The 26,500-nt window shown below is 41.4% G+C and overlaps 1 protein-coding gene across 1 annotated transcript in view; it reads left to right on the top strand.

Annotated features, from left to right (window-relative positions):
• Window positions 1-26,500, top strand: part of stk11ip (serine/threonine kinase 11 interacting protein) — a 77,226-nt gene that overhangs the window by 29,151 nt on the left and 21,575 nt on the right. The window contains exons 15-21 of the mRNA XM_063211534.1: window positions 3,067-3,320; window positions 6,238-6,348; window positions 8,964-9,086; window positions 11,310-11,430; window positions 21,094-21,275; window positions 22,087-22,414; window positions 24,664-24,773. Coding sequence (XP_063067604.1) covers window positions 3,067-3,320; window positions 6,238-6,348; window positions 8,964-9,086; window positions 11,310-11,430; window positions 21,094-21,275; window positions 22,087-22,414; window positions 24,664-24,773 — 1,229 coding nt within the window. The remainder of the gene's footprint in view (window positions 1-3,066; window positions 3,321-6,237; window positions 6,349-8,963; window positions 9,087-11,309; window positions 11,431-21,093; window positions 21,276-22,086; window positions 22,415-24,663; window positions 24,774-26,500) is intronic.

The following is a 26,500-nucleotide window of genomic DNA, read 5'->3' as shown; positions in this document are numbered from 1 at the left end:
TAGTTTGCAACTTTTTTGCTATTTCAATTACAGTATTCAGTTCAAATTTCAGTAGCGTGGTTACCGTTACTGCACAACCATTACGTTCATCACATCGTTACCCAATTTGAGTAGGGAAATCCTCTTTGCTGATAAAACGATAACTTGGCTAGATATGCCTATGCGTGCAGCACGTTGGCTGGCTGCTTTTTTTCTATCAGTTCGTTCGAGCTCTCGGGTATGTGAAAGAGAGCGCGCGTTTGCTCCCCGTGCATACAAGCAGTTGGCTCTTTAACACCAGCCAACTGGCCCAATGCTAGTGAAATTTAAGTTTTGCTGGTAGAAAAGACCAATTTACTAGCCACTTTGACCCATTAGGGAGTGTGTTTGGCTATATGAGGGAAGGTCCATTAGATATTCTTAGGGTATTCTGCAATGCAGCCGGCCACTTGTCCGGCCAGTAAGAATTCTAGCGTGAACACTGCCTCCATGAGTACATCACAGAAAATACCTCTGTGACACCAACACAGCATTTTATCAAAATCTGTTAAACTGCCACAAATATTGTGTCCAAAGTATCCGTGTTTGTTTCACGAAATTCTTTGCGATCAGGCTGTTTTTTTATGTACAAACCCCAACTCTGGTGAAGTTGGGACGTTTAGTAAACAGTGAATAAAATCAAAATGCTATAATTTTCAAAACATTCAATCTATTCATTAGATGGAGCATAGTGAAAAGACAACATATTAAGTGTTAAAACCGAGAAAAAAATATTGTTTTGGGGGACATATGACTCATTTCTAATTTGATAAATGCGACACGTCTCAAATAAGTTGGGACCGGGATCAGTGAAATTTAGTAAACATCCAAATAAGATAAAACAACAAAGAAGAATATTTCAAAATGAATTGTACTGACGGACAATATAGGTGTCCAGGTATAAGATCATCACTGAGAGGCTGAGTCACTCAGAATTAAAGATGCAAAGGGAATAATTACCATATTTATTACATACATTTTTGAATTCCCTTTGATTTACCACAATTGGGTGTATATAAGGCATATTTTTGTTATTAAAATCATTGTATAGGTTCATGACATCATGAAATATATATTGGCTGTAGTCTCACTCTAGCACTCCAGGAATTAGAGCTACTGAAAATTGACCATATTAAGAATGCTTAATGCGTGCAAATGATACAGGGGTGTAACATTCTCCTAAGCACCTGAGTTCACTTGAAATAGACCCAGAAGACATGGGAAACTGTCCTTTGCTTACAGAAGTCAGCAGAAGTTGTAGAAGTCCATTCTTTTTGACAATAATAGAGCATTGCACATCCTGTGCTACAGCGAAAATGGACCATCCAACTTGTGTTAGAGCTAACTTCAAAAGTCAGCCTCCATGATGGCATGCGGGTGCAGTAGTGCATTGGTTAAGATGTTCTCACTCATCTGTAGAGTTAAATACAGTGCTGAATGGTATAAATGGGTTTTAAACAGCATGAAAAGCCACTCATGCATTATATTTTGAAGGGAGATCTTCGATTACTGCCACATAGTAAGGTCAAATTGCATTCTCTACTATGTTTTAACAGTTTGGCTCCATCATAAGGACCAGCAGGTGATAAAATGGTGGGCTTTTGGTCAAGACCTGTCACACTGTAAGCCCTACAGAAAGGAAAACATTGCAAAACATGACAAGGAACACACCCACCATTTAAGCTGGTGAAATCATGTCCAAGATAGGAATTAACACTGTTTTTTATACAAAATTATCTCATCGGTTAATGTATTTAACTGTTAAGTGTTGTCTTTTGTTTTGTTTTTAGTCTTCCTCGACATTTTCTGCCTTTTATTGTCCCCGTCCCAACTCTTTTGAGACGTGTTGCATTTATCAAATTAGAAATGAGTACATATGTCCCCCAAAACAATATTTTTTCTCGGTTTTAACACTTAATATGTTGTCTTTTCACTATTCTCCATCTAATGAATAAATTGAATGTTTTGAAAATGATAGCATTTTGATTTTATTCACTGTTTACCAAACGTCCCAACTTCACCGGAGTTGGGGTTTGTATAAAACCGGAATTGGTCTAGCAAACACTTTGTTTTTGCTTTTCTTCATATTCTTTTTTTATGGCAGAATTCCGGTCATGTCTGATGCGTGAGTATAATAGTGTTTTGTCCAAATTGCATTTGAAATTTGCGGTCAGGTCTACAGTCCAGTATGACCAAAAAAAAAAAAAAAAACGCAGTGAGATCAGACTCGGATCAGTTTTTCCGATAATCCATTTGCAGGCGTCAGTCCGCAAGTGGAGGCTTAAGAGAAAGTAAACAACCCTCTCTGCATCCCCAGCAAACGGCTACAGTAGAGTTTCTCAACGGGGGCTCTGTAGCCCCCCAGGGAGGCGTTAGGGACCCCTCGGGGGGCATTGAGGGGGATGGTCAGTTGCAATTGGGGGGCAATCAATTTCATTTTCTAATACTAAGAGGGGAGGCATTATCAGGCTTATGATTAGGTCAAGGGGGCATTGGCAGGCTTACGATGAGGTCAAAGGGGACATTATTTTAAAAAGCTTGAGAAGCACTGAGCTACAGCCTGACTTAGCAGCATTAGTGGCAAGACGGTATCTTCTGCAATCTGACAGTTTAAAGAAGTTTGTTTTGAGGCTATCCAGAACTGCACGTTAGAAGCTCACTATCGAGAAGGATCTGGAAATGCTACACTTATCCCGTCATTGTTGTTTCTGGATCATGCTTATTGTTCTCCTCGCCTCCCACCCCCCTCTCTCTCTCTTTCTCTCTCTCTCTTCCTGTCCACTGCTCTTCTCCACAAATCTCTCAATCTCTCTATCTTCTTCCTCTCAAACGTCTATCCTTATCGACATCCCTCATCATGCATCAATCCATCATCCATCCACCCCTCCCTTTCTTTGCCTATCATTCCATCCATCCATCCATCCATCCATCTTTCTATATCTGTACATCCACTGCCCCACCCATCTGCTCAATTCATCCATCCATGCACGCTCTCCTCTCTCCTCTCTCCTCTCTCCTGTCTTCTCTCCCCTGTCCCTCCCTCTGCAGTGGACCTGTGTCTGCCGCTGCTGGTGGGTGTTGCCGTGGAGGATGAAGAGTGTGAAGATGATGATGGTGGTGGTGGTGATGATGGTGGTTACAGCAGCGTTGTGATGAGGAAGTCCCGTGGTCCCTTGTTCCTGCGTGTTCGCCAGGGGGTCCTACTGGAGGTGGACATGACCAGGGGACGCGTCAGGAGACGAGTGGAGATGGACAACCTGCACCACATGAGTCGCACACACACGCCCTGGGGAGACGACAAGGTTAGAGCAACACACACACACACACACACACACACACGATTGGTTAGCCGCTTGGCTGAGTTACCAGGACAGTGCATAACAACTGTATATACCTGTAGGCTACACATTATCAGTACAGTAACAGAAATTGCATGGTAGCCTCTACACTACCTCACTTGTGAGATAGTCTGGTGTTAACTAGACAACACAAGATCTATATAAGAGTGATTCTCTAATTCGCCTACACTTTTAAGTCCGTGGATTTTATTTGGCAATTCCATTAACTATTAACTGCATCCAATGATGTTTTGGACATTAGAAAACATTTATCTTTCATATAATACAGAAAGTGTAGACATAGCATTATTTCCCTCAGCAAGAATGAATATTTAATACTGGTTTTGGGCGTTTTCATGCCGTCCTGTTTTCCAAATGTCAGATTCAGTCTTCATATTAGCATGTAAAGAAACTTGTTTTGCCCAAGACGATTGCAAATGTTGATTCACATTAATCATCACAATATGACAAAACTGTCAGAAAGACCACTGTCCTTTCCATTATACATGAAATTTGCCATTTTGTGTGTGTCCACGAAAACTGTGTTAACCGTGTCACGGTCTGAAACCTCCTCCATAAATCAGTAATGGTTTGGTCTTAGGCCATACGAATAACATCACGTGATGTCATAACCTCTTTGGCAGGATACGGGAAGACTTTTTGGTAAATTTTGAGCTCCATCCTTCCATAATTTAATCCATTCTTTTTCATGTTCTCATAGCGGGAAAATTGCCTGTCAACAGTGTTATCAACATATTCATAAGAATCTGAATTAGAAATCACATGTAGAAAAACACAGATAAAGCATACAGACACATGAATTGATTAAGGTGTTGTGGTGGAACTTCTGAGGTCCTCAGTTAGCACAACACCATAAAAATGGCTGAAATGTCAACGGTGTTACCGTCAATGGTGTTACAATTAAGTATGACAGTCAGGGTTGCCAGATGAGGCTGATGATTTCCAGCCCAAAAAAATAATCAAAATCCGCCCTAAAAACCCGCCCAATTCTATTGATTTATATGGCAGTGGGAAGGTTTTTCTGATAGATGCCATTTTTACCCGCACACGGCCATCCTAAGCAGCACAATTGGGCGGGAACCAGCCCAATCTGGCAACACTGATGACAGTTGAGGAGGAGTAGGGCTTATGTTTTTGCCAATTTATATCCATATTGACAGACAAACAAACAAAATAATTTGTGTTCTAGGGAGATGGGTTTGTCTGCTCTGTTTTTTTCTCCTAAAAAAGTGCCGACTTGTTCCCCTGTACTGTTGACCGTAACACAGTTGAGTTACACCGTTGACTGTTTTGAAAGTGTTTTTGTGCTATTGATCCCTTATGTGTTGGAAAAATCCTATGAACATGCACTAGGGATTATCTCTGGAGAAGGAAGTCTTGTGTAAGGAGGGTGACTATATTCAAATCAGACGTTACAGGGATTTATGATGAAAAATGTGTCAGTCTGTATCACACTGACTCATAAATTCCTACTTATGAAGCTCAACAATCACATTTTCTATATCAGTTGCACAGATTAATGACAACATTACTGCTAAGGGACATAAGCACTTTCAAACATATATTGTTTCAACTCTGTAGTATTTTTATATATGTTTGAAATGACATAGTATTTGTCCATAACACTGTTGACAAAATAATTAAGCAAATGTTCGCTTTCATTAGAGTATTTATCAAATGATTTAAGATTAAGCTTGGCAATTTGTTTGTTTGGAAACTTAAATATATACACTATGTAAACATCTAGGTCATTTAGTTGAAAAAAATACTGATAATTGACATTTTGCTTTTGCCAAAAGCGTAGGGAAATCGTAGAATCACTCATATAGGCTTCAAATTATCAATACATTAACACAATATCAATACACTTTAACATGTTATCAATACACTTTTTAATACTCACATATACACAAGCGTACATTCCATAGAGTAAATCTACCTGTCTTATTCAGGAGAAAAGTGATAGTCAGCTAAAGGGCTCTGCATACTTCACGTGCGCACTTTGGCGCGTTTGGCGCGAGAACCATTAATGACGTCATCACTTGCGCCAGACTATTCATACTTCAAAAGCGCCTTTACAGGCTTTCGCTCGCATTGTCGGAAGTGCCCTCTGCTGTTCATGAGAGAAACGGCAGTATCTTTCGCAACTCGCAGCGTGAGTTCTACGGATGTATAAAATAGAAAGCCAAACACGGCTGCTGTAGGGCTACTGAACGTCTGACTTGTGACTTACCACATTGAAACATATATTTTTTGTTGTAGCCTACATTGCCAGATCATTCCAAGACCATGTGAGAGCATTGTTCTGGCGGCAGAATTTATAAATAGATCGCCGAACACAACGTGCTTCTGAACAAAGTAAACAATTGTTTCACTGAACAACATTTAAGAGAGAAGATAAAATAACTCTCTATGACATTTTATTATCCTCAAAATGGTGCAGGATCCATTCTGTAGTAGCCTACAGTAGTTGTAGCCTCTCTTCGCAACTCCTGCTTTGTCTGCCTACCTGCATGGTCGCTGGTGGCGCACGACAAGTTACAAAAAATGTGGGGTGCACGACGTCGCGCCACGGCAGCTCACGACACGGCGTGTGTGTGACGTCATTTTGGGTCACGTGACGGCGCGAGTGAGGTCGCGAGTGAGGTCGCGAGTGAAGTATGAAGGAGGGTAGCGCCAGTCACGACAAGTATGAATCCCCCTTAATGCTGTCTGTATGCCCCCCCCCCCCTCTCTCTCTCTCACTCTCTCTCTCTCTCTCTCTCTCTCTCTCTCTCTCTCTCTCTCCTCTCTCTCTCTCTCTCTCTCTCTCTCTCTCTCTCTCTCTCTCTCTCTCTCTCTCTCTCTCTCTCTGTCTCAGGAGCAGGGTGAGGGTTTGCCATCTCTAACTCTTCACTTCAGCTCTTTGATTCGTCATCGCCGCCAGAGATGCTATGTAATGCTGGACGACAACCCACAACAGGCCCTACAGGTAACACACACACACACACAGATATATGCATTTACACACACGGACAAAACCCCCTGATTTTCAGAGAGAGGTAGCATAAGGAGAGCGTTTGGTGGGACTGCTGTGGTCAACGTTGCCATATAGAGTACCTCTAAAACACAAACATACTCCAGCCAGTCCTGAATATTTCAGTATGGTCCTGAGTATATCAGTCTAAAAGCTTTACTTATATTACACATGCACACATACAGCCCACACATACAGCCCAGTCCGCCACCTTGACCAAGCCATTGCTTCTCGTCCATGTACAGTGCCTACTATATTAAGGCTTGTAGTCCTACATGAAGGCAGATTCAGATGACATTGAGTGTGTCTCTGTACACATTTTTACTGTCACCACAGTACAGGGAGATAGTATTCGGAAACATGAAACGGAAACACAGTCAGCGGGGGTAGACAAGAATACCAGATAAGTAGAGTGGAATATGTTGTATATCGTAGTGCCGTGATCTTTATCGTGTGGAACGTCCTTTGATTCATGTGTGTTTATAAGTCTGTTTATATCATGGTGAGTAGGGGATCTGTAGAATGCGCTCTCTAGCAATGGCTGTCCATGCACGGCTTTCACTTGTGTCGAAAGTTTGAAGCAGCAAGAATAATTTCCATTCGCCAATGGCTTAAATGGCCCTAAATGATTGAATTTCATTACCATACCTGTCAACCATTCCTAATTTCCCGGGAAACTCACTAATTTTGACTAATTTCCTGATTTCTTCCAGATTTGACTTTTTTCCCAGAAATATCCCGGATTTTTCACATGATCAAAAAACACCGTCGGTCCAGTATAGCCTACCCACGGCCCTGTCCGACGACGAGCCACAACCCCTATTGAAGAGAGAGCCACAGGGTCTCGCTTATCAAGCTACCTGCCAGAAGATTGTATGCCACTAAGAATTGAAGTTCCTTGAAAATACGAGCTGTCTGTCACCCTCAAGCTCCGTTGTTTAGCGCTTGTGCTCCACTCTTTTCCTCAGAAACCGCCAGTTCAAGCAACGCATGAAACAGCCTCGGAACAGCGAATCATGCGATTAACCTATTCACAACCTGTAGGCTACCAGCACGAAGTTTTGCACGAACAGACAGCTTATACAACAAAACAACAAGAAGAAACTCATTGCACACATTTCATTGTTTTGTTTTCATGCTATATTGTTTTTCCATGTGTTCTGAGGGATTTTAGACAGGATCTGTCTTTGCACGCACGCTGTTGTGAAAAGCAGATAGAACGGCACCGTCCGATCCGTCTCTGTCATCCCGTTGACTGTCAGAATTTGGCCTTTTGAAAATTTCCCAGATTTTGGCTTAAAATATGGGAATTTTGGGAGCTCAAAGTTGACAGGTATGTTCATTACTGACACATAACGGCTCACACATACATAATTTAAAGATGGATAAGCCAGAATTGCAGTTGTGTGGGGATGGAGGAGGGTTTGGGCATGAAGCCTGTACAGTGAAGCATTTTACCCTTCCTCCCCATTTTCCCCAATCGATACATTGCATTTTTTACGTATTTTTTTAATTCTAGAAACTGAAAGGCATACACTGCAGTTTTGCAGGGGAGTGAAGCAAGCAAGGTCATGTTTGCATGTTTATAATGTGCGGAGTAGCAGATCTATGGATGGCGGTCTGTGTCCAGAATTTTAAATAAATCAAAGAATAACAAGGAAAAACAAACGCGCGCACACACACTCAAGTTTTATGGTGTTATGAAGCAAGTGAGGCCATGTGTCCATGAGTCTTACCATATGTCATACAAAGTCCTATTCAGAAGGCCACACACACACACACACACACACACACACACACACACACACACACACACACACACACACACACACACACACACACACACACACACACACACACACACACACACACACTTTGGGGTCTATGACTTTTGGTGTCGCTGGCACGCGTCTGAAGGAGAGTCAATGACCCTAGCCCTACACTTAGCCATGCAGTTGTCCAATCGTGTGTGTGTGTGTGTGTGTGTGTGTGTGTGTGTGTGTGTGTGTGTGTGTGTGTGTGTGTGTGTGTGTGTGTGTGTGTGTGTGTGTGTGTGTGTGTGTGTGTGTGTGTGTGTGTGTGTGTGTGCGTGTGTGTGTGTGTGTGGACGGAGTGTGTATGGACGGACGGTTGCTTACTCAACCCCCATCCTTAGTCATTCTGATCCCTGAAGCGTGTCCAGGCGTGTGTTTGTGTGTGTGTGTGTATCCAGGCATGTTGGTGTATGTGTCTGTGTGTGCGTTCTTGTTTTTACTGTCCTCCCACATGTGACCTTTTGTGGTTTGTGGTTTTGCTGTTTCACTTTTTCCTCCACTCTCGGTCTCACTCATGAACACACACACACATACACACAAACAAACCATTCACTTATTCTTTCTCCCTCTCTCTTCCTCTCTCATCCTCTCTCATCCTCTCTCTCTCTCTCTCTCTCTCTTTTTCTCTCTCTCTCTCTCTCTCTCTCTCTCTCTTTCTTCTTTCTCTCTCTCTCTTCTTTCTCTCTCTCTCTCTCTCTGTCTCTCTCTCTCTCTCTTTCTCTCTCTCTCTCTCTCTCTCTCTCTCTCTCTCTACAGGACCTATGGGATATCCTGTCCCGTGTGGTGGAGGAGAATATGAGGCGTGCAGAGGGCAGCCGTCCCGCGGGGATGATGCTGAAGTGCCTACGCTGCAGAGCCGAGTTCCCTCCCCCTCACACAGTAATAAAAACCTTCATATCATTAAATATTAATAATTCATATACAATTTGGTAATAAAGTGGTAATTTATTTGTATTTCACTGATTCTTGAGAAAGTGGCTGAAACATGTCCCAGCAATAAAGTGCCAATTCTGTTGAAAATCAACTACATTTTCATGAACAAAATGAATCCAGGTAAAGACCAAGGGGTCTGTTACACAAATGTACGGTGTCTTTTTTTTTTTTTTTTACTTCACTTCACTTCATATTTTTTTTACTTTACTTCACTTATACTGGCTATAAACCTGCCCCACACCCTGTAAAAACAGCTGTCCCAAGGACAGACATCATCATTTCAATTGACTTAAAATACAAAAATCACAGATGGAATTGAATAATATCACCATGATGTGGAAGACCATATTGAAATGGTTCTACAGATATGCATGTAAAACAATATTTACTATTATTTTCTGATTGCTCAATGTGTCCAGCATATTCGTCACCACTGTTAGATTTTTTTTTAAAAGACAATAAAATCAGATTTGCACAAGGTCATTGTCATTACTGAGGACCCCTTTCCAAACCTTAAGCTCTACTCCATACTTCACCATCACTGAAGCTCCTGTAAGTTTACTATTTTCTCCTCATTTTGTTAATTTGTTCGGACACTGGTACTGTCCCAACCATAAACTGTCAACACCGTCTGGGGTTTTAATAATATTATGTTACATTGATGTTAATTAATATATACTTTTTCAGAAGTGGTATGAAGCACTTTAGAAACAGAGCGGAAATGAAATGGCTAATGTGAACAGACAATGCATAATATGTATAAGAGTTTTTTCTTGTCTCACACCGTCAGATGTCACCACTGTCAGATTTTGTTTCGCTCATCATCTTGTTCCATATTTTACTAAATTGTGCTGGTTAATGAAACATTACCAGACATGTTAGTAATATTTGTGATCCAAACTTATACTCCACTGAGGTGCATTTGGATGTTTTTTTGTCACAAAACCTGACGGTGGGACATCTGATGGAATTCACAAAAAAACATGTGTTTTACATGTTTTCGACAAGTTTTAAAAATATGCTCACAATAAGTATCTACAATTATGTTGAATTGTGATGAAGTAATTCATTTTAATACAGTAAACATATTGTTTTACTTCTAATTCTGTCTGACACTGTTGACAAAACCAAGATGGAGCCTATTTTATGAAAAATATAAAACATGGGGAGCTTGGCCAATACATTCGCTGCACAGCAAAGACCTTTGTCTATGATAATACGCCTCTATATTTTGGATTTGAACAACTTAAAACCTGTTTTTGCCACATTTTCAAGAATCAGTGACCTACTTCCTAGAGAATCTATCTAATGAAGAAAAAACACTCGCACAAACATACTGTGCACACACAAAAATAAAGTGTTTAAGCTAGATGCCATTGACTTGAGAGGGCTATTTATTTTGCTAAATGTAGGTAATAACTAGGCCACTTTCACCACCCTAAGATTACTGTCAGCACCGTCAGTTCTTAAGTCACCACCGTAAGAAGGGGTTTTGGACATTTTAAATGAATGTGCTTACAAAGTTTTCCTTAGGAGTTGTTGAATTATTGAAGTAATAGCAAGTTTAAGCCTACACGAATATTTGTGAAATAACAAAAAATTGTTCTATTTAGGCGTTAAGTAAGCATTGTATGATTGCACATATTTTAAAATAAGAGCACATGAAACAGTATTAAAATAGAACAAAAGTGAATTTTCAACATTTAAAGGCGTATGTGTGAACCAAAAAATACACATCACTTAAATTAATCACTTTAAAACTCCAGATACATGTGCAACCAAATCAATACAATTTTAATTGCTTTTAATTGTGTCTGACGGTGTTGACAAAAAGCAAAGTATGATCGGAGAAAAACCTGATTTCTGAAAAAAAAATACAAAATGGTGAGATTGGACTTGTGCATTTTTGAAAAGCCAAGACCTTTGTCTATGAGGATAGACCATATTATTTTGTAATTCACTTCAAGATTACAACCTGTTTTAGCCACTTTCTCAAGAATCAGTGATTTGGTTAGTGTAAACTACTCAATATTGTGTAAATATTAAGAGCTGTATAGTTTAATTTTTCTGACTTGTGTCACTGTCATATTGCCTCTCCACAGTGTACACTCTCTGGAATTATATAAGATTTCTCTGAAATATTGAGACGTTATTTTTGTTACTGTACAGATGGGGACCCAAGGCTATGTGGGGGTCACATGGGGCCCCGAGAGATCCAATGGGGACACAGGAGGAGGAGTGGAGGAGAAGGAGGCAGAGGATGGAGAGAACACCAATACCAACATAGAGGGTAAGAATTTGGATTGTGCGTGCGTGCGTGCGTGCGTGCGTGCGTGTGCACGAACATGAACACAGAGTACAAGAGTACAGGTAGTTCTGGGTGCTGTGGCTGCTCTATTCTTTAAAGTGTATATCGCAGGTTAACCACTACCTTGGATCAATGTGTACACACTGTATTCAATAAATGATCCACACGTCCCACGATCCACAAGTCCCTCCAAAAACGATGTTAAACAACGATTTTTGTTGTTTGTTGTGGCTTATGTGGTTTTCTACCATAACCTGGCGACTGCGTCAGGCGAGTCCATGGGTGAACGTTCTAATTTTATTTGCCTGGAATTTTACATAGGCGAGGTGACGATCACTAATGATATAACAGCCGTGGCCTGCCTTAGGCCTATAATAGAAATCGCAACTATCGGTAACTCGTGCTGCTTTTCTCATACAGGGCATTGTAACAACTTCCAAATGATTTAGTAACTTTAGGCCAACTAGTTTTAGTATAAATGCTATTCAAGCAGGGTTGCAAATTCTGTAAAATGTGGTGCCCGACTGTGGAGTGACTGTCCATGGTGCTGAAATCGCGGCAGGCATACCGTTTCATGAGGGGATACGTAGGCTAGCCTACAAAAAGACCAAAATATAGCCCACAGTAGGGTAGCCTACTGTTGTAGCCTATACCCTTTGCCGACATAATGAGCAATAATGTGGTCACTGTGAGCGGCATGGCGTCAAACTTTTCCTAGGTGCAAAACAGTAAAGTATAGCATCCGAGGAACAATGCCACTGTTGTAAAAATGACATGACCTATTTTCAATTTCCTTTGACTGTTCTATGACATGCAACTTCAATCATGTCACCCACATGCGTGCCACAAATCAATAGCATAACCCACGCGGCGGCGGGACTATTTCGGTTATATTCCTTCCAAAAAAAAAAAAAGTCAGAGTGTCACAAAAATCAGTTCTTTGCACTGTCCGTAATTATACCAAACGAAAGTATCCATATAGAAGAAATCAAGTCTTCAGTTTCAATAATTCACGTTGCGTGGCGCAAATGTAGCCTAAGCCTTCCAAACAAAGTCTCTCGCGGTCAAAAGTGACTAAGCTCACCTCTGATGATAGACTTATGTTCCAGGTTACTCACGACACTGAGACGATGCAGGATAATCCATGGAAAGTCTTCAAGTAATCCAAACAGAGCGGCTCAAACAAGACAAGACATTTACCACATCAGAAGGATATGTTAGTTGGCTGCTGTTACAGACCACCAAATGCACAGATTAGCTACATAGATGCTCTAAGTAACATGCTGGACAAAGTATGTGACTTGAATGTAGAGGTAATCTTAACGGGTGATTTGAATGTAGACTGGTTATCATCTAAATGCTCTTTAAAACTTAGGCTTACTAACATTGCCAACATATGTGGACTGAAGCAGGTAGTGCATCAGCCGACCAGGATAGGTATTAACAGTAGAGGTGTAGAGACTAGATCTTGCATTGATCATATTTACATAAACAGAATGGATATTTACTCCAAGGCAATATCAATTCCAATCGGCTGCAGTGATCACAATGTTGTGGCCATTGCAAGGAAAGGATACATACCAAAAGTCATGCCTAAGGTTATTTTGGCAAGATCTTATAAAAGGTTTTCTCAGGAGGCTTTTGTGAATGATACTAGTAAGATAGACTGGTCCAATGTTTTTAAAGAAAATGATCCAGAAGTAGCACTTAATACGTTCATGTCCAAGTTTGTTACAGTAATTAACTCTCATGCTCCTGTCCGGAAAATGACAGTGAAAACATTTGGTGCACCTTGGGTCGATGAAGAGTTGAAAAAATACATGTCCAGGAGGAACCAGGCTAAGAAACTATCAATCAACACAAAAAGTGAGTCTGACAGAAGGAATTATTGTAAACTGAGGAATTTTGTCTCTAAAAGAAAAAAAGGAAATATTTCGCTTCACAGCTGATGAGATACAATAATGATGGGAAAAACTATGGAGTACATTAAATAGTATATTGGGAAAAAAGGCATCTCCCCAACCCACTTTTATTGAGAATGCAGGGAATTTTATCACTAAATCAAGAGACATTGCCAATCATCTAAACAATTATTTTATAAATAAAGTGGGTTCAATAAGAAAGAGCCAATTACCAGTCAGTAATTGCAACTCTATTCTGAACATAAAGCATTTTATGAAAGGCAAACCTAGTGGCTTTGAGTTTTGTGAAGTAGAGGAAAGCACCGTATGTAGAGTGATCCAAGTATGCTGTAAAGACAAACAGGCAGGCAACGATTTCATAGATGGTAAGCTACTTAGAATGACTGTAAATTGCATTTCTGCTCCCATATGTCACATTTTCAATGCCAGCCTCAAGAAAGGTGTTTTTCCGCAGGAGTGGAAGGAGGCTAAAATAATTCCACTACCTAAGGACAAAAAGGCAACTTTTGCAGCATCTAATTGTAGACCTATAAGTTTGTTGCCTGCCCTTGCCAAAGTTTTTGAAAAGATAGTATTCAATCAAATACAGCATTATTTTTCAGAAAACAACTTGATGACAGAGTTCCAACATGCTTACAGGAAAGGGCACTCTACCTGTACAGCTCTGACTCAAATGACGGACGATTGGTTGCAAGCTATAGATAACAAAAATATTTGTGGCGCTGTTCTTTTAGATTTCACAGCAGCTTTTGATGTAATTGACCATGGCTTGCTTCTTTCTAAATTACAATGTTATGGTTTCAAACCATCGGCAATTCACTGGGTAAAAAGCTATCTGACCAAAAGGTCTCAGAGAGTCTACTTTAATGGTTGTTTTTCTGATGGAGTAGAGGTGGAATGCGGGGTACCTCAAGGAAGTTGTTTGGGACCGTTAATGTTTTCCATCTTCACTAATGACCTTCCATTTGATATAAAAGATGCAAAGGTTGCAATGTATGCAGATGATACAACCGTGTATGCTTCTGCCAAGTCCACATCAGGTCTAACAGAGGCATTAAATGATGTGTTACAAAAAGTGGAAGCTTGGGTGAAACAGAACAAACTTGTCCTAAATATAGCTAAAACAAAAAGTATTTTATTTGGATCTAACTATTCTTTAAAAAATGACCCAGTGATTCAGCTCTCTATAAACAAAATACCTATTGAACAAGTAAAGGAAACAAAACTACTGGGTGTAATTTTAGACAGCAGATTGACATGGTCAAAACAAATAGATAAAATAGTGAATAAAATGAGTTGTGCCCTGGCATTGGTTAGAAGATGTAGGAATGCTATCACACAAGAATTAATGAAAAGTGTAATACATGCCTTGGTTCTGAGTCAGATGGAGTATTGTAACATAATATGGTCTAATGCGTGTACAACACATCTAGCCAAACTTCAGGTAGTGCAAAACAAGGCAGCAAGACTAATTCTACAATGCTCACAATATACCAGCATTACACATATGCACTCTTCTTTACACTGGCTAAAAGTTGAGGATAAATTAATGGCCTCTTTATTGACCTCAACATGGGCAATATTAAATAATAAAACCCCTCTGAAACAATATAACAGATTCTGTAAAACGTCTAACTCCCATATTTATAATACAAGGTCTGCAACGACAGGGACATTTGTAGTACCCCGTGCAAATACCAATGCCCTACAAAGAACAGTGGGATACAGAGCGATCACTGCATGGAACAGTATGCCAACCTTTATCACACAAATTAGTTCTAAAGCTAGTTTTAAAAAACAAGTGAAGATATTTTTAGGAAAGAGTTATTTTTAAAAGGGTAGATGTTTATATTGATAAATTTATATTTATTAGCAGGCTGTATTAAATTGTGTGATTTGAATGTATTTTGCTTATAGCCTATTGTAATTGTAATATGTTATTGTATTGTTTTCTGTATGATCTTCAAATGTAATTTTTAACACTATGAACTGATTTTAATGGGGATCCAACAAATAAACAAATAAACAGTAAAAAAACAATAATTGCCAGATCAAATATAAACATAAATACCAAAACTAGTCTATGTAGGCCTAAATAAGATTTGGTATGACGTTTGATAAAAGCCTCTCATTCAGATGGCCAGGGAGAGTGGAAGAGGCAAGCAATCTTTCAACAGCGTTAGCTGGAGCCTTTGAGTATTTTCTCTCTTTTTTACTACTACGCGTGTTGGATCCAAGTTTTTAGATGCGTCCCAACATCTCTATAAGAGGGTAGGCTATGTCTGTCCGTCCGTCCGTCTGAAACACGTTCTTCAAATTGTTCCCTCCTGTGTCCTGTGTGGGAGAGTTGACTATTTGGCCTGGAGCACGCAGTTGATTGCGTTGTGAGACAAGTGCAGCGCAAGTGCAATGCAAGTGCTGGTACATCGAATATGAAGCAGTGATAATGCGCCAGTTGCTCTGTAGCCAGGACAACTGAGGGGGGCATTCAATTTTCGGCATTATTAGGTGTTTGGGCCGTGGGAGGCAACTTCGTTTCGTTTTCACCAACACCACTGTGAAGTGTGTGTCACTATGTTCACAGTCTTACCCCCTTATGAGACACTTTGGCCCGAGGATGTCAAACGTGAGGGGTCGCTTCATCATGTTGTGTATGATAGTGTCACGTTGTGCAGCTCAAGTACTTGGTTTGTCAGAAACTAGCGGCAATGACACTGAAACTTGGTGCTCGAAACAAGTAGGCTAGAGAAATGCGCCATTTGACATAGGCTACGGCGTGTTACTGATGTTCTCGGACATATTGCAAGGGAGGTTCATTCGTTTTCTGCTGACGGCCGTGTGGACCGCACAGGTGCTTTTCGCTGTGCCCAGACAGATTGCTTTGCAGTCGTTTGAATTTGGTAAACTCTGGCACTCTTAGAATGAAGCCGACTACTTTGTGCCTTGACGTTAAAAAGCTTATTTAGGCCTATTTTAGTGGTGTGGATTGGCACTGCCCTCACGATCCAATTCGATCACGATTCGGGAGGTAGCGATTCGATTCGATTCGATTCTATGCGATCCGATCCGATCCGATCCGATTCAATTCTACAATGCATTGCAATGTATTACATTTCTACTGAAAGCAAAGCAAATGTTTAATCAGTCATGATGAGGCAAAACAAGTAGTCAGATACTGAGAAACAATTTATTGGCTGTTTTCTGTATCAGTCTGTATCAGTCTTGCAATGTTTTGAAGTGCTTTTATTTAATTTAACATCCATTTGCTCCCGAAATATCCATGGAAGTAATTTAAACATAAAAAAAATTGCCGGATCGATTCTGGAACTTGCCGGAATGATTCTGGATTGTCCATGCCCCGCATTGGATTGGATCGCCGGATCGATCATTGTTGACACCACTAGCCTATTTATTATTTGTCGCTGTTTCTTTCCCACTTGGACATGATGCTGAAATGGCGTGATAGGCCTACTAAAGGTTGATACTAACATGTATGGTAATTTGTAATGTAGGCCTACTTGATCTATTTGAAAATTGAAATCATTTGGTAGGCCTACTTTTCCAAATCCAAACTTTCGAGATTCGCACTCTGCGGCAAGCGCAATCGTAGCAATAGAGTATAAAAGATAATAGAGATAATACGTAATAGAATAGATAATAGAGTTTTATCTCTCAGAATCTTTATTTCAAGATGACTTTTTTTAAGGTTGACTGTGTAGGCCTACAGTTTCGAACTCTTTGAACTGCTAACCTCTGTCCTGGTTAAACTGTTCTTGAATGCCAGAGGTGGCAGAGCTTACCAGAAAGCTCACGCCCACACTATTACGCATGAACTTGATTGCCAGCCCCTCCTGAGTTATTATAATTTCCATTTGACTGGGGCCAGACTCAACACGCTAGCATGGAATTGGCCTCCCGCAGCCAGGAGCATGATCTCTCCCTCCTACACACGCGTACACACACACACACACACACACACACACACACACACACACACACACACACACACACACACACACACACACACACACACACACACACACACACACACACACAACCAAACGCACAACCACATTCACATTAAGTAAAAAAAATTGTAGACATCTTTTGTGCCATCCACAAAGCGAGCCATGCCCTCTCATCCTAGACATGTTGAGCCCCATGCCAGGACACACACACACACACACACACACACACACGCACACGCACACGCACACAAGCATGTATTAGGCTTAGCGACCAGTGATACAAACAGTATCAACAGAACAGTAACTAATTGAGAGAGAGAGAGAGAGAGAGAGAGAGAGAGAGAGAGAGAGAGAGAGAGAGAGAGAGAGAGAGAGAGAGAGAGAGAGAGAGAGAGAGAGAGAGAGAGAGAGAGAGAGAGAGAGAGAGAGAGAGAGAGAAGGCCATAGAGGCCACGAAGGTGAGTCAGAGACCGCTACATAGAGAGGCGGACATATTCAACGTGTAGGTGCCTGTCTTTTAGAGTTGATGACAGACGGATAGGCAAGGGAAGAAGGAGGAGGATTAAAAAAATGTCAGGAACGCAATTGCCCATGCTTGTTTTCTAAAGGTAGAAGATAGATAGGTAGAAGAACCACACACACGAAGACACGTTTGTATGTGCGCACAAACGCAAGCGCACACACACACACACACACACACACACACACACACACACACACACACACACACACACACACACACACACACACACACACACACACACACACACACACACACACACACACACACACACACACACACACACACACACACACACACACACACACACACACACACACACGAAAATCCCGCTCTGCTTTTGCACTATTGTTCCTTTGTATTAACATAACCTCCTTGTAAAATCATAGCAAGTTTGGTGGTGGCACAATAGGCCTGAAATTTTGAATGGCGGTAAAACGTCCATTCACTGCTATTGAACATTTCCCTAGCACACATTTCTTCCTCCAGCCTCTTTATCTTTCTATCTGTATTTATTTTCTTTCGATCTGCGATGGAAAATTCCATTCTGTTTAAATAGGACTTACTGTTTGATATCTGTTTGAGCTGTCTTGAGCGTACTGACCTGCAGGGCCAATATTCCTTTATGCTGCTATTTTATGCCACCTTAAATCGCAAGATTTCTTGTCATTATCCTCTCATCCATCTTTAAATATCAACACGCCGGCCTGCTACCACTTGCTTGCTGGATTACTGCTGCACACACACACACACACACACACACACACACACACACACACACACACACACACACACACACACACACACACACACACACACACAGACCCCGCCAGTACACGCTTTCAAGATTAGGCCCATTTGTTTAGGTAAGGCGAAGATGAGCTTCCGTCACACACACACACACACACACACACACACACACACACACACACACACACACACACACACACACACACACACACACACACACACACACACACACACACCCTGCTTCATATTTTTCCGCAAACATCAACCTCGCCCCACTCGTGTGCATCTCTGCTTGGAAGAGTGTGTGCATTGTGTTCACCTCAGCTCAGGATTAGGAAAGGGAGTGTGTGAGGGGGAAAGGTGTGTGTGTGTGTGTGTGTCTGTGTCTGTGTCTGTGTGTGTGTGTGTGTGTGTGTGTGTGTGTGTGTGTGTGTGTGTGTGTGTGTGTGTGTGTGTCTGTGTCTGTGTCTGTGTCTGTGTCTGTGTCTGTGTCTGTGTGTGTGTGTGTATGCACGTGTTGTAGTCACCTGTCCTGAACACATCTGAGGAGGAATAAAGTGTGTGTGTGTGTGTGCGCGCGTGTGTTTGTGATTGTGTTTGTGCCCAAGCATGCATCCCTGCATGCAATCCACCGATATGTGATGTCATCAGTAAGGATGTGCCAGTGTTTTTCCAGGTTCCACTCAGATACATTTTTTTCGTTGCGTAACCGGAGTCGGAAGTCCAAATTGCAATACAAGGGGGGGAGGTGTGCATGTGCGTGTGCGTGTGCGTGTGTGTGTGTGTGTGTGTGTGTGTGTGTGCATGTGCGTGTGTGTGTGTGCGTGTGCGTGTGTGTGTGTGACATTTAAATATGGATGAGAGGATAATGATGATAAATCTTGCAATTTAAGGTGGTATAAAAGCTCAGCATAAAGTGTGCGCTTGTGTGCGTGTACATGTGATGGCCAGTACACTGTATGGCACGCAACATTCCAAAGTTTTCCGATGTGTGTTTTGTTTTTCGTTTTCATTTCCCCCCCATTTGCTCTGAATGCAGTTTTCCCCATGTATCCCTAAAAGCAAATCCCTAAAGTTTTGTCTTCTCTCCACTCCTTTACTATCTGGTGCGTCATGGGAGAAGACCAAGTTCAAAACAAGAAGGAGAGTCATCGGATCAAAGGTTCAGATGTTAGAAAACAATTTGTTCTTTTATTTACAGCAGCGCCAATAGACCAACGGTTGGATGTCAGTGTGTCTTAAGGCACTTACCTGAAATAAAGTGTAAAAAACCTGGAGGTCAATGAGGATCGTTATTCCACATCATTTGACATCACTAATCCAATTGAAACAGCCACGCCCTTAAATCCTTCCAAAACTATTATCATGTGTTGCGGTGAAAAGCATGGATCACTGGATGCCTTCTTTAATCCATACTGTTATATGGCAAAGAGAAAGTTGCGTACCTTATTAATCAACATCCTCATCAACCGTTGATCATCAGTTCAGGGACCATTAATCATCAAGTTCTTTTACCGCAAAGCTTGGGGTTCACAATCAGTTCAAATATTTACGTGAAAAGGCCACGACTAAAACAGGTATATTCATTTAGTAAGAAAATAATAATACAAAAAACATACAAGAACACAGCACGGTACTCCTTTAGTCTATAAATGCTGTAAAACTAAACATTAAAGGTAACACTACCCATAAAAAATCTTTGTAAACACTTTATGAACATTTTGGAGTGGGATTTGACTTCTATTGGGTTCGTTTTATGTGTCTTTGCATTAGAGATGCACCGGATCCTGATTTTTAGGATCCTGCCGGATACCGGATCCACTGCTTAAGATCCTGCCGGATCCGGAACCGGATCCTACAAAAGGGTTGAAACATATAGTCTACTCGCACACGTGGGCCCTTTTTATTACGTTGGCTCAAACTATTTTTAAGACTCATTGGCTTACTGCCACACTGCCTTCAATGGCCACTTCCAAAGGGCTTTCACTCCATGCCGCGATTGGGGTTGTGAAAGACTGACTGAAAAGCCTAGGCTATGTAAAAAGTAGAGATGCCCCAGATCCTGATTTTTAGGTAACTGCCGGATACCGGATCCACTGCTTAAGATCCTGCCGGATCCGGATAGTCTGAAAAACCCTATTATCCTGCCGGATCCGGAACCGGATCTTGAATCCTGTACATTTCTAGTTTGCATGCTGAATACTTCTGTATCCAGTGGTTTCAAGCCTTCTGGTCTTTGGAGGACAGATGTCCAGGACGGATGCAACTGTGCTGTGGCTGCTGTGATGACATTGTATTACAAACATTTGTAAATGTTTTGTTGATAATTATTTCATTATCTATGCAGTGTAAGTATAGCTTTTTAGGGGTATTGCCACATTATTAAATCTAATTCCATGATTCTCATTCCAAGAGACTAGATTAAATAGAAAAGATTTTCTGTGGAGATGTAAGCATTGTTTCTGTGTTTCTCTTCACCATTCAGACTCAACAGGAAGTGGTGTGAATTGCCCAGAATGCAACAGTGATCATGTGGTCCAGCTGGCTGGCCAATCGGCTCCTTTAAGCAGTACACCCATCCCCAGTGACGCAGAGGAGGGTGGAGAAAAGAGGCGATTCTCCTTCAGTGATACCGACACACCAAAGAAGCCTTCGCGAATCACCAGTGTATGTTGTGTTTATGGGTCTTAATATACATATTTAGTCATGTCTTTCTTACAGAACTATCTAGCCCAGTGGTTCTCAACCCTCTGTGATGAAATGCCCCCCTGACCTCATCATAAGCAAGCCAGTACCCCCCACCCAACAGCATTATGTTAATGTTTATTAAAACTGTGTAGCCTAATAATAGTAATACTAATGATTTTCTGTCTGCTATTATTGATTATGCTGTATGAACGTTATACCGTTTTTTAGAACTGTATGTTTCCTTCCAACACGTGTTTTACAATCAGCTGACTCTGCGCTGCTTGGCTCAAGCTTGTGGTTGGTCCTTGTTAGGATTTTATTGTTTTTCAGTAACAGCACAGTCTATCTATGTCATTAGGTACAATGCAGTAAATGGTGTAATAGTCATGCAATAGCTTGTGCTAGTGTTGTACTTATACCATGAAGTGACTTTTACTTTTACTTTGGACACCTCTGATCGTCATGAATTCTCATTGACACGGCAGTCTTTCAGTAGTTTCTGTGATGCTTTCATAACCCCTTAATGCACGCCGTACCTCCTGAGGCACGCTGTAATAGACATTGAAAGTTAACTACTATAGTACTACACTACTATCACAGTGCAAGGGGCCTTTAGTAATACATTACGACTTGGTCATTGCCATGCTGGTAACAGCTAATGTATAATGCCGTGTCTTAAGGGGTTAAGTACTTCTCCATTGTCATGGATTTCCAGTTACTTTTGTATTTCACTGAACTGTACTGCTATATGGCATGTGGCTAACTGCCTTGCTCTGATTGGCCCCTCCAGAGCCAGAGTGAGTCTTCATTGGCCGGCAGCGATCACTTGGCCACGGGCGAGCCAAACACAACCTTCCTGACGGCATCGAGCAGCCTATCGCAGCCTGGCGATCGGGATCGCCGTGACGACGAGGACTACGGGTGGGCCGATCAAAGCACCTCTCAGCCTATCAGCTACCACACGGCAGATGGAGCGGGAGAGACCAACACGGACCTCAGCTGTCAATCAGAGAGCCAGGACGAGCAGGAGCTGGGGGGAAGCTACAGCTACGGAGTCCCGCAGGTCACACAGGACTCACAGCTCACTCAGGGGGACACGACCGACGGAGCATGCCCAGGTGAGACACTCAGGGGTCGGGGTGGGGGTGGAAGGCAGTGGAGGCGATGCAGGACCTGGGGAGCAGGTGAGTTTTGTCATTGGAAAGGGGGGGGGTATAAGAGGAAGGGCCACAGTCACTTTTGGTGGCAAAAGGGGATAGGAGCTAGGTGGCAGCTATTCGCTATGTCAGACAGCTGGGAAGTTTTGCGTGAATGTCAACATTCCTCCATATTGATTGTCTCTTCCTGTACTGTAGAGCATAATCGTCATAAAGGTGAAGTGTTCTTAAACTCCAATGCTCCAATGCTGTTTGGTTGCTGGATCACCAGCCATCTGATTGGATGCCATTCCATCAGAAACGAGACAGACTTCTGTTGCCATAGATAGTATTAGAACAGTGGTTCTTAACTTGAGGTGCGCCAGAGATTGAAGGGGGTCTGCAGAATTTAGTTTGTGTTGAGGTTGTGACCAAAGATCTCCTGGCGAAAATTATAATTAGGCCAAATTAAAACATGTTTTGGTCCCCATTTAAAGTCATTGTGGTGTTGATTAATGTCTCAAGCAAGAATCATTGTAATTATTCACTTGAATCATTTTTAGTGCGTATAGTGCTCTAAGAAAAGTTAAGAACCACTGTATTGGAGTTTATGGTAACTGGATGATTGACAAGCTGTCAATAAAGTTCAAAGGACTGTTCTGCCTCTCCCCTGTCATTAAGTTTTCCCACAGCCTTGTCTCCGAACCAATCAACACACACACACACACACACACACACACACACACACACACACACACACACACACACACACACACACACACACACACACACACACACACACACACACACACACACACACACACACACACACACACAGCTCCCTAACCCACAACAACAGACTATGGTCTCTCAGTCCACCTGTCACAATAGACTATTGTACTCCCATCAGCCTGTTTATTCATATTAATATGATTGCAGAGGGGGACTTTGATTCCAGAGGTGCATTGTTATTGTATTGTTATTAATAGATGCAGTTCATTAGAGCCAAAGAGCGTACAGCAGACTATGCATGGCAGTGGAAGTCAAAGAAGCCGACCAATGCCCGAAATACACTAAATATCTATTCAAATACCAAACAAAATATCTCTTGTTTTGCTTCTCTGATTAGAATTGGAATAGAAGCAGCCTAACACGCACAATCACAATACGGCAGGGGTTTTTTTTGTTGTTGTTTTTTTTACTGGAAAAAAGGGGAGCTTTTGAAGATTTTGCTAATTTTGGATTATTTTCCCATCAGTTGTTTGTGCTGGACATGGTGGTCTTTTATTTTATTGTTTTTGCACCTGCTTCATGAATGGCAAATTAATTGAGAATTATTAAAAAGAAATCGATACGAAATTCTTTGCCCCTTAGTCAAAACACACTGTTGAATATTTTATATGGTGAGATGAGAGAGTAGATGTAGGAATGTGTACATTTAGCTCAATCACTTCAAGGAAATGGGAAAGAAACAATAGGGGTGTTTTCCCATATCCTATGAGGAATGCGCAAGCCGGTTCTTGAAAATGATGATGACGTCATATACTACTGCTGGATTTGGAGATACTGGAGATCACCCGCATGTAGCAATGTGTGTGAAAAAGAAACCAGTCTGTCGGATTATGAGATGACACCATCATAGGTGTTGATGTGCAGGGCCTCTCTGTCTGCCAAATGATTTTAAGTTGAAAAATGTAGACAAGGGGTGTCAAACATAATGCCCGGAGGCGGATACGGTCTGTCAGATGGATTAACCCAGCTCCAAACGCCTCACCTGATGTCTCTGTTAGAACATTACAGCTTCGGAATATGAACTATATACAGTAGAAGTACTTGAAAGAAGCAGGATTCACATGAGATTGTTGCATGAAATAAAGGATCAAACTCAAGGTCCACCCTCTGTAAACTACTCTTCCCAGCATCTCCTCTGCATTCCCGGCATATTGCTCCAGTAGTCTCACTTTGGGGCAGCGTTAGGGAGGTTGGTCATTTGATCAGAAGGTCACTGTTTTTTGTCTCTTGCCAAGAAAAGGATGTGGGTGACCTACATCCTCATCAGTGACTGAAATGCCACTAAAAAAGGCATCTACATGTATGCCCACATTGCTCCAAAAATTGTCCCCTCTACCTAAATAAAATATAATTTGATGTTGTCATTAATATTATATGCCATTAATGTCATAAAATTATAAGAATGTTATATTTGTTCCCTCCCTGTTGTTGTTCGCCAGTACCCTTTGACCTTTTATGTGAGGACTATGAGGCCGTGGACCACCGTCTGAAGCTCTTCCTGGATGTGGAGGTATTCCAGGCAGAGGAGGAGCTACACAGCTTTCTCAAGGTCAGACAACGCAAAGTCAACTTTATCAAGGTCAGCTTTTTCAGGGTAACCTCTATCAAGGTGACTGCTCTCAAGGTGACCTCTTTCAAGGTCTAACTTCTAAAGGTCCAATTTCTCAAGGTCAGGTTCATCTAGGTGATGAACTTAATGGGACCTTCAAGGGTCAATCGTCTTCAGGTGAGCTAACTGAAGGTGACCTTGCTCAAGATTACAAAAAATTACAACACAAACATGGACTGCTGAAGGTGCATCACAGCTACCGCCATGTCAGACTAGAATCACATTATTTATCAGAAGTTCAATGCAAACTCAATGTGAAATGTGAGCCATATCCATGTTATATTAGTAGTACAGGAGTAGTGATGGTAACAGCAACAACCCAAATCGTTTGCTATGACCAAAAGCAAGATGAGACCAGGCCATATCTAAGCCATATCAAGTTCATAGTAGAGTAAATAATAATCTAAATGTATCGATTTATCATGACGATTGAATTGAATTGCATCGTATCGTGGGGCATTTTTAAAGGGACACTGTGCAGGAAATGGTCAAAAAAGGTACTGCAACTATGCTGCTTATTGAAAGTGAGCTGCCAATTGCCAAATTTGATCTTTACATGAAAGTTTAGTAAGTATTAAACACATATTTCCTAGTATGGTCCAAGTACAGTCATTTTTGCAGCTAAAAATGGCTATTTTTGGAAATTCAAAATGGCGGACCATGGAGAAGATCCCCCTTTTCATGTATGAAAAGTGCAATTTTTCCAATCATAATGAATACTTAGAATTTGATGCTGGTGGTAAGTATTCATGAAAAAGGTAACATTAGTGAATGGGCAGCATGAATTCTGGAAATAAACAACTAAAAATCTCACACAGTGTCCCTTTCAGTATTCAGGATTCGCTGTCCCCTGCTCAATGTCCGTGCTCCATAATATAAGTGGAAAAGTAATTGGAAAAAAGTCGAATCGTATTGTATCATATCGTGGGGCATTCTTAAGTATCGAAAATAATCGTATCACATTGAATAATAAGATATCGATATTGAATCGTATCGTCATGGAGGCTGTGATTCACACCCCTAGTGGGGGGTGTTGCCATTGGGGGGCTTTGGTCTATTTTTATGTTCTAATGCTGGGGCGTCGGCAGGCTAAAGGTCAGATTAGACTTCTGCAACTGCGCTCGTCAAAACTCGCGTGGGAGTGGCCACGAACCAACATTGTATTCATGCATCTGCGAGTTCTGCGAGGTCCGAGGTCTCGTCGCGAGCCACATTTGAAATTGCGCGATTAGGCTACTTTCGCTACATTGTAAGAACTGCGGTCATTATTAAGCAATGTTGCTTTCTATCCCGGTTAGCTAGGTATTTTCACACAAATTGCAAAGGCAATGCACTGGTAATGCACTGGTATCATTATTTGACATACCCAGTCTGTTTTCACGAGCAGAAAATGCAAGCATGTAAAGACAGTTGATTCTGCCGATGTGTGTTTACATTCGGTGGAGGAACGGTAGCCTAGTAAAACCGCTGGCATTGTGCCACGAGTGTTCAACTGATGTTTGTTACTTAGCTTGTAGCTTCGTGTATTTACACACATTTACACACAAGGCATTAAATAAGTTTTTAACAGAATACAGATCTCGCAAACTACTGGCATTGCGCTGCCACAAGAACAGAACAAGGAAGTAGCGAGACGACCAATCATAGTGCCTTTTTGTCTGCGTACT

This window comes from Engraulis encrasicolus, chromosome 12 (genome assembly GCF_034702125.1).
Source record: "Engraulis encrasicolus isolate BLACKSEA-1 chromosome 12, IST_EnEncr_1.0, whole genome shotgun sequence".
Classification (NCBI taxonomy): Eukaryota; Metazoa; Chordata; class Actinopteri; order Clupeiformes; family Engraulidae; genus Engraulis; species Engraulis encrasicolus.
The sequence above is the reverse complement of the archived record's forward strand: the minus strand, read 5'-3'. Positions and strand labels throughout refer to the sequence as shown.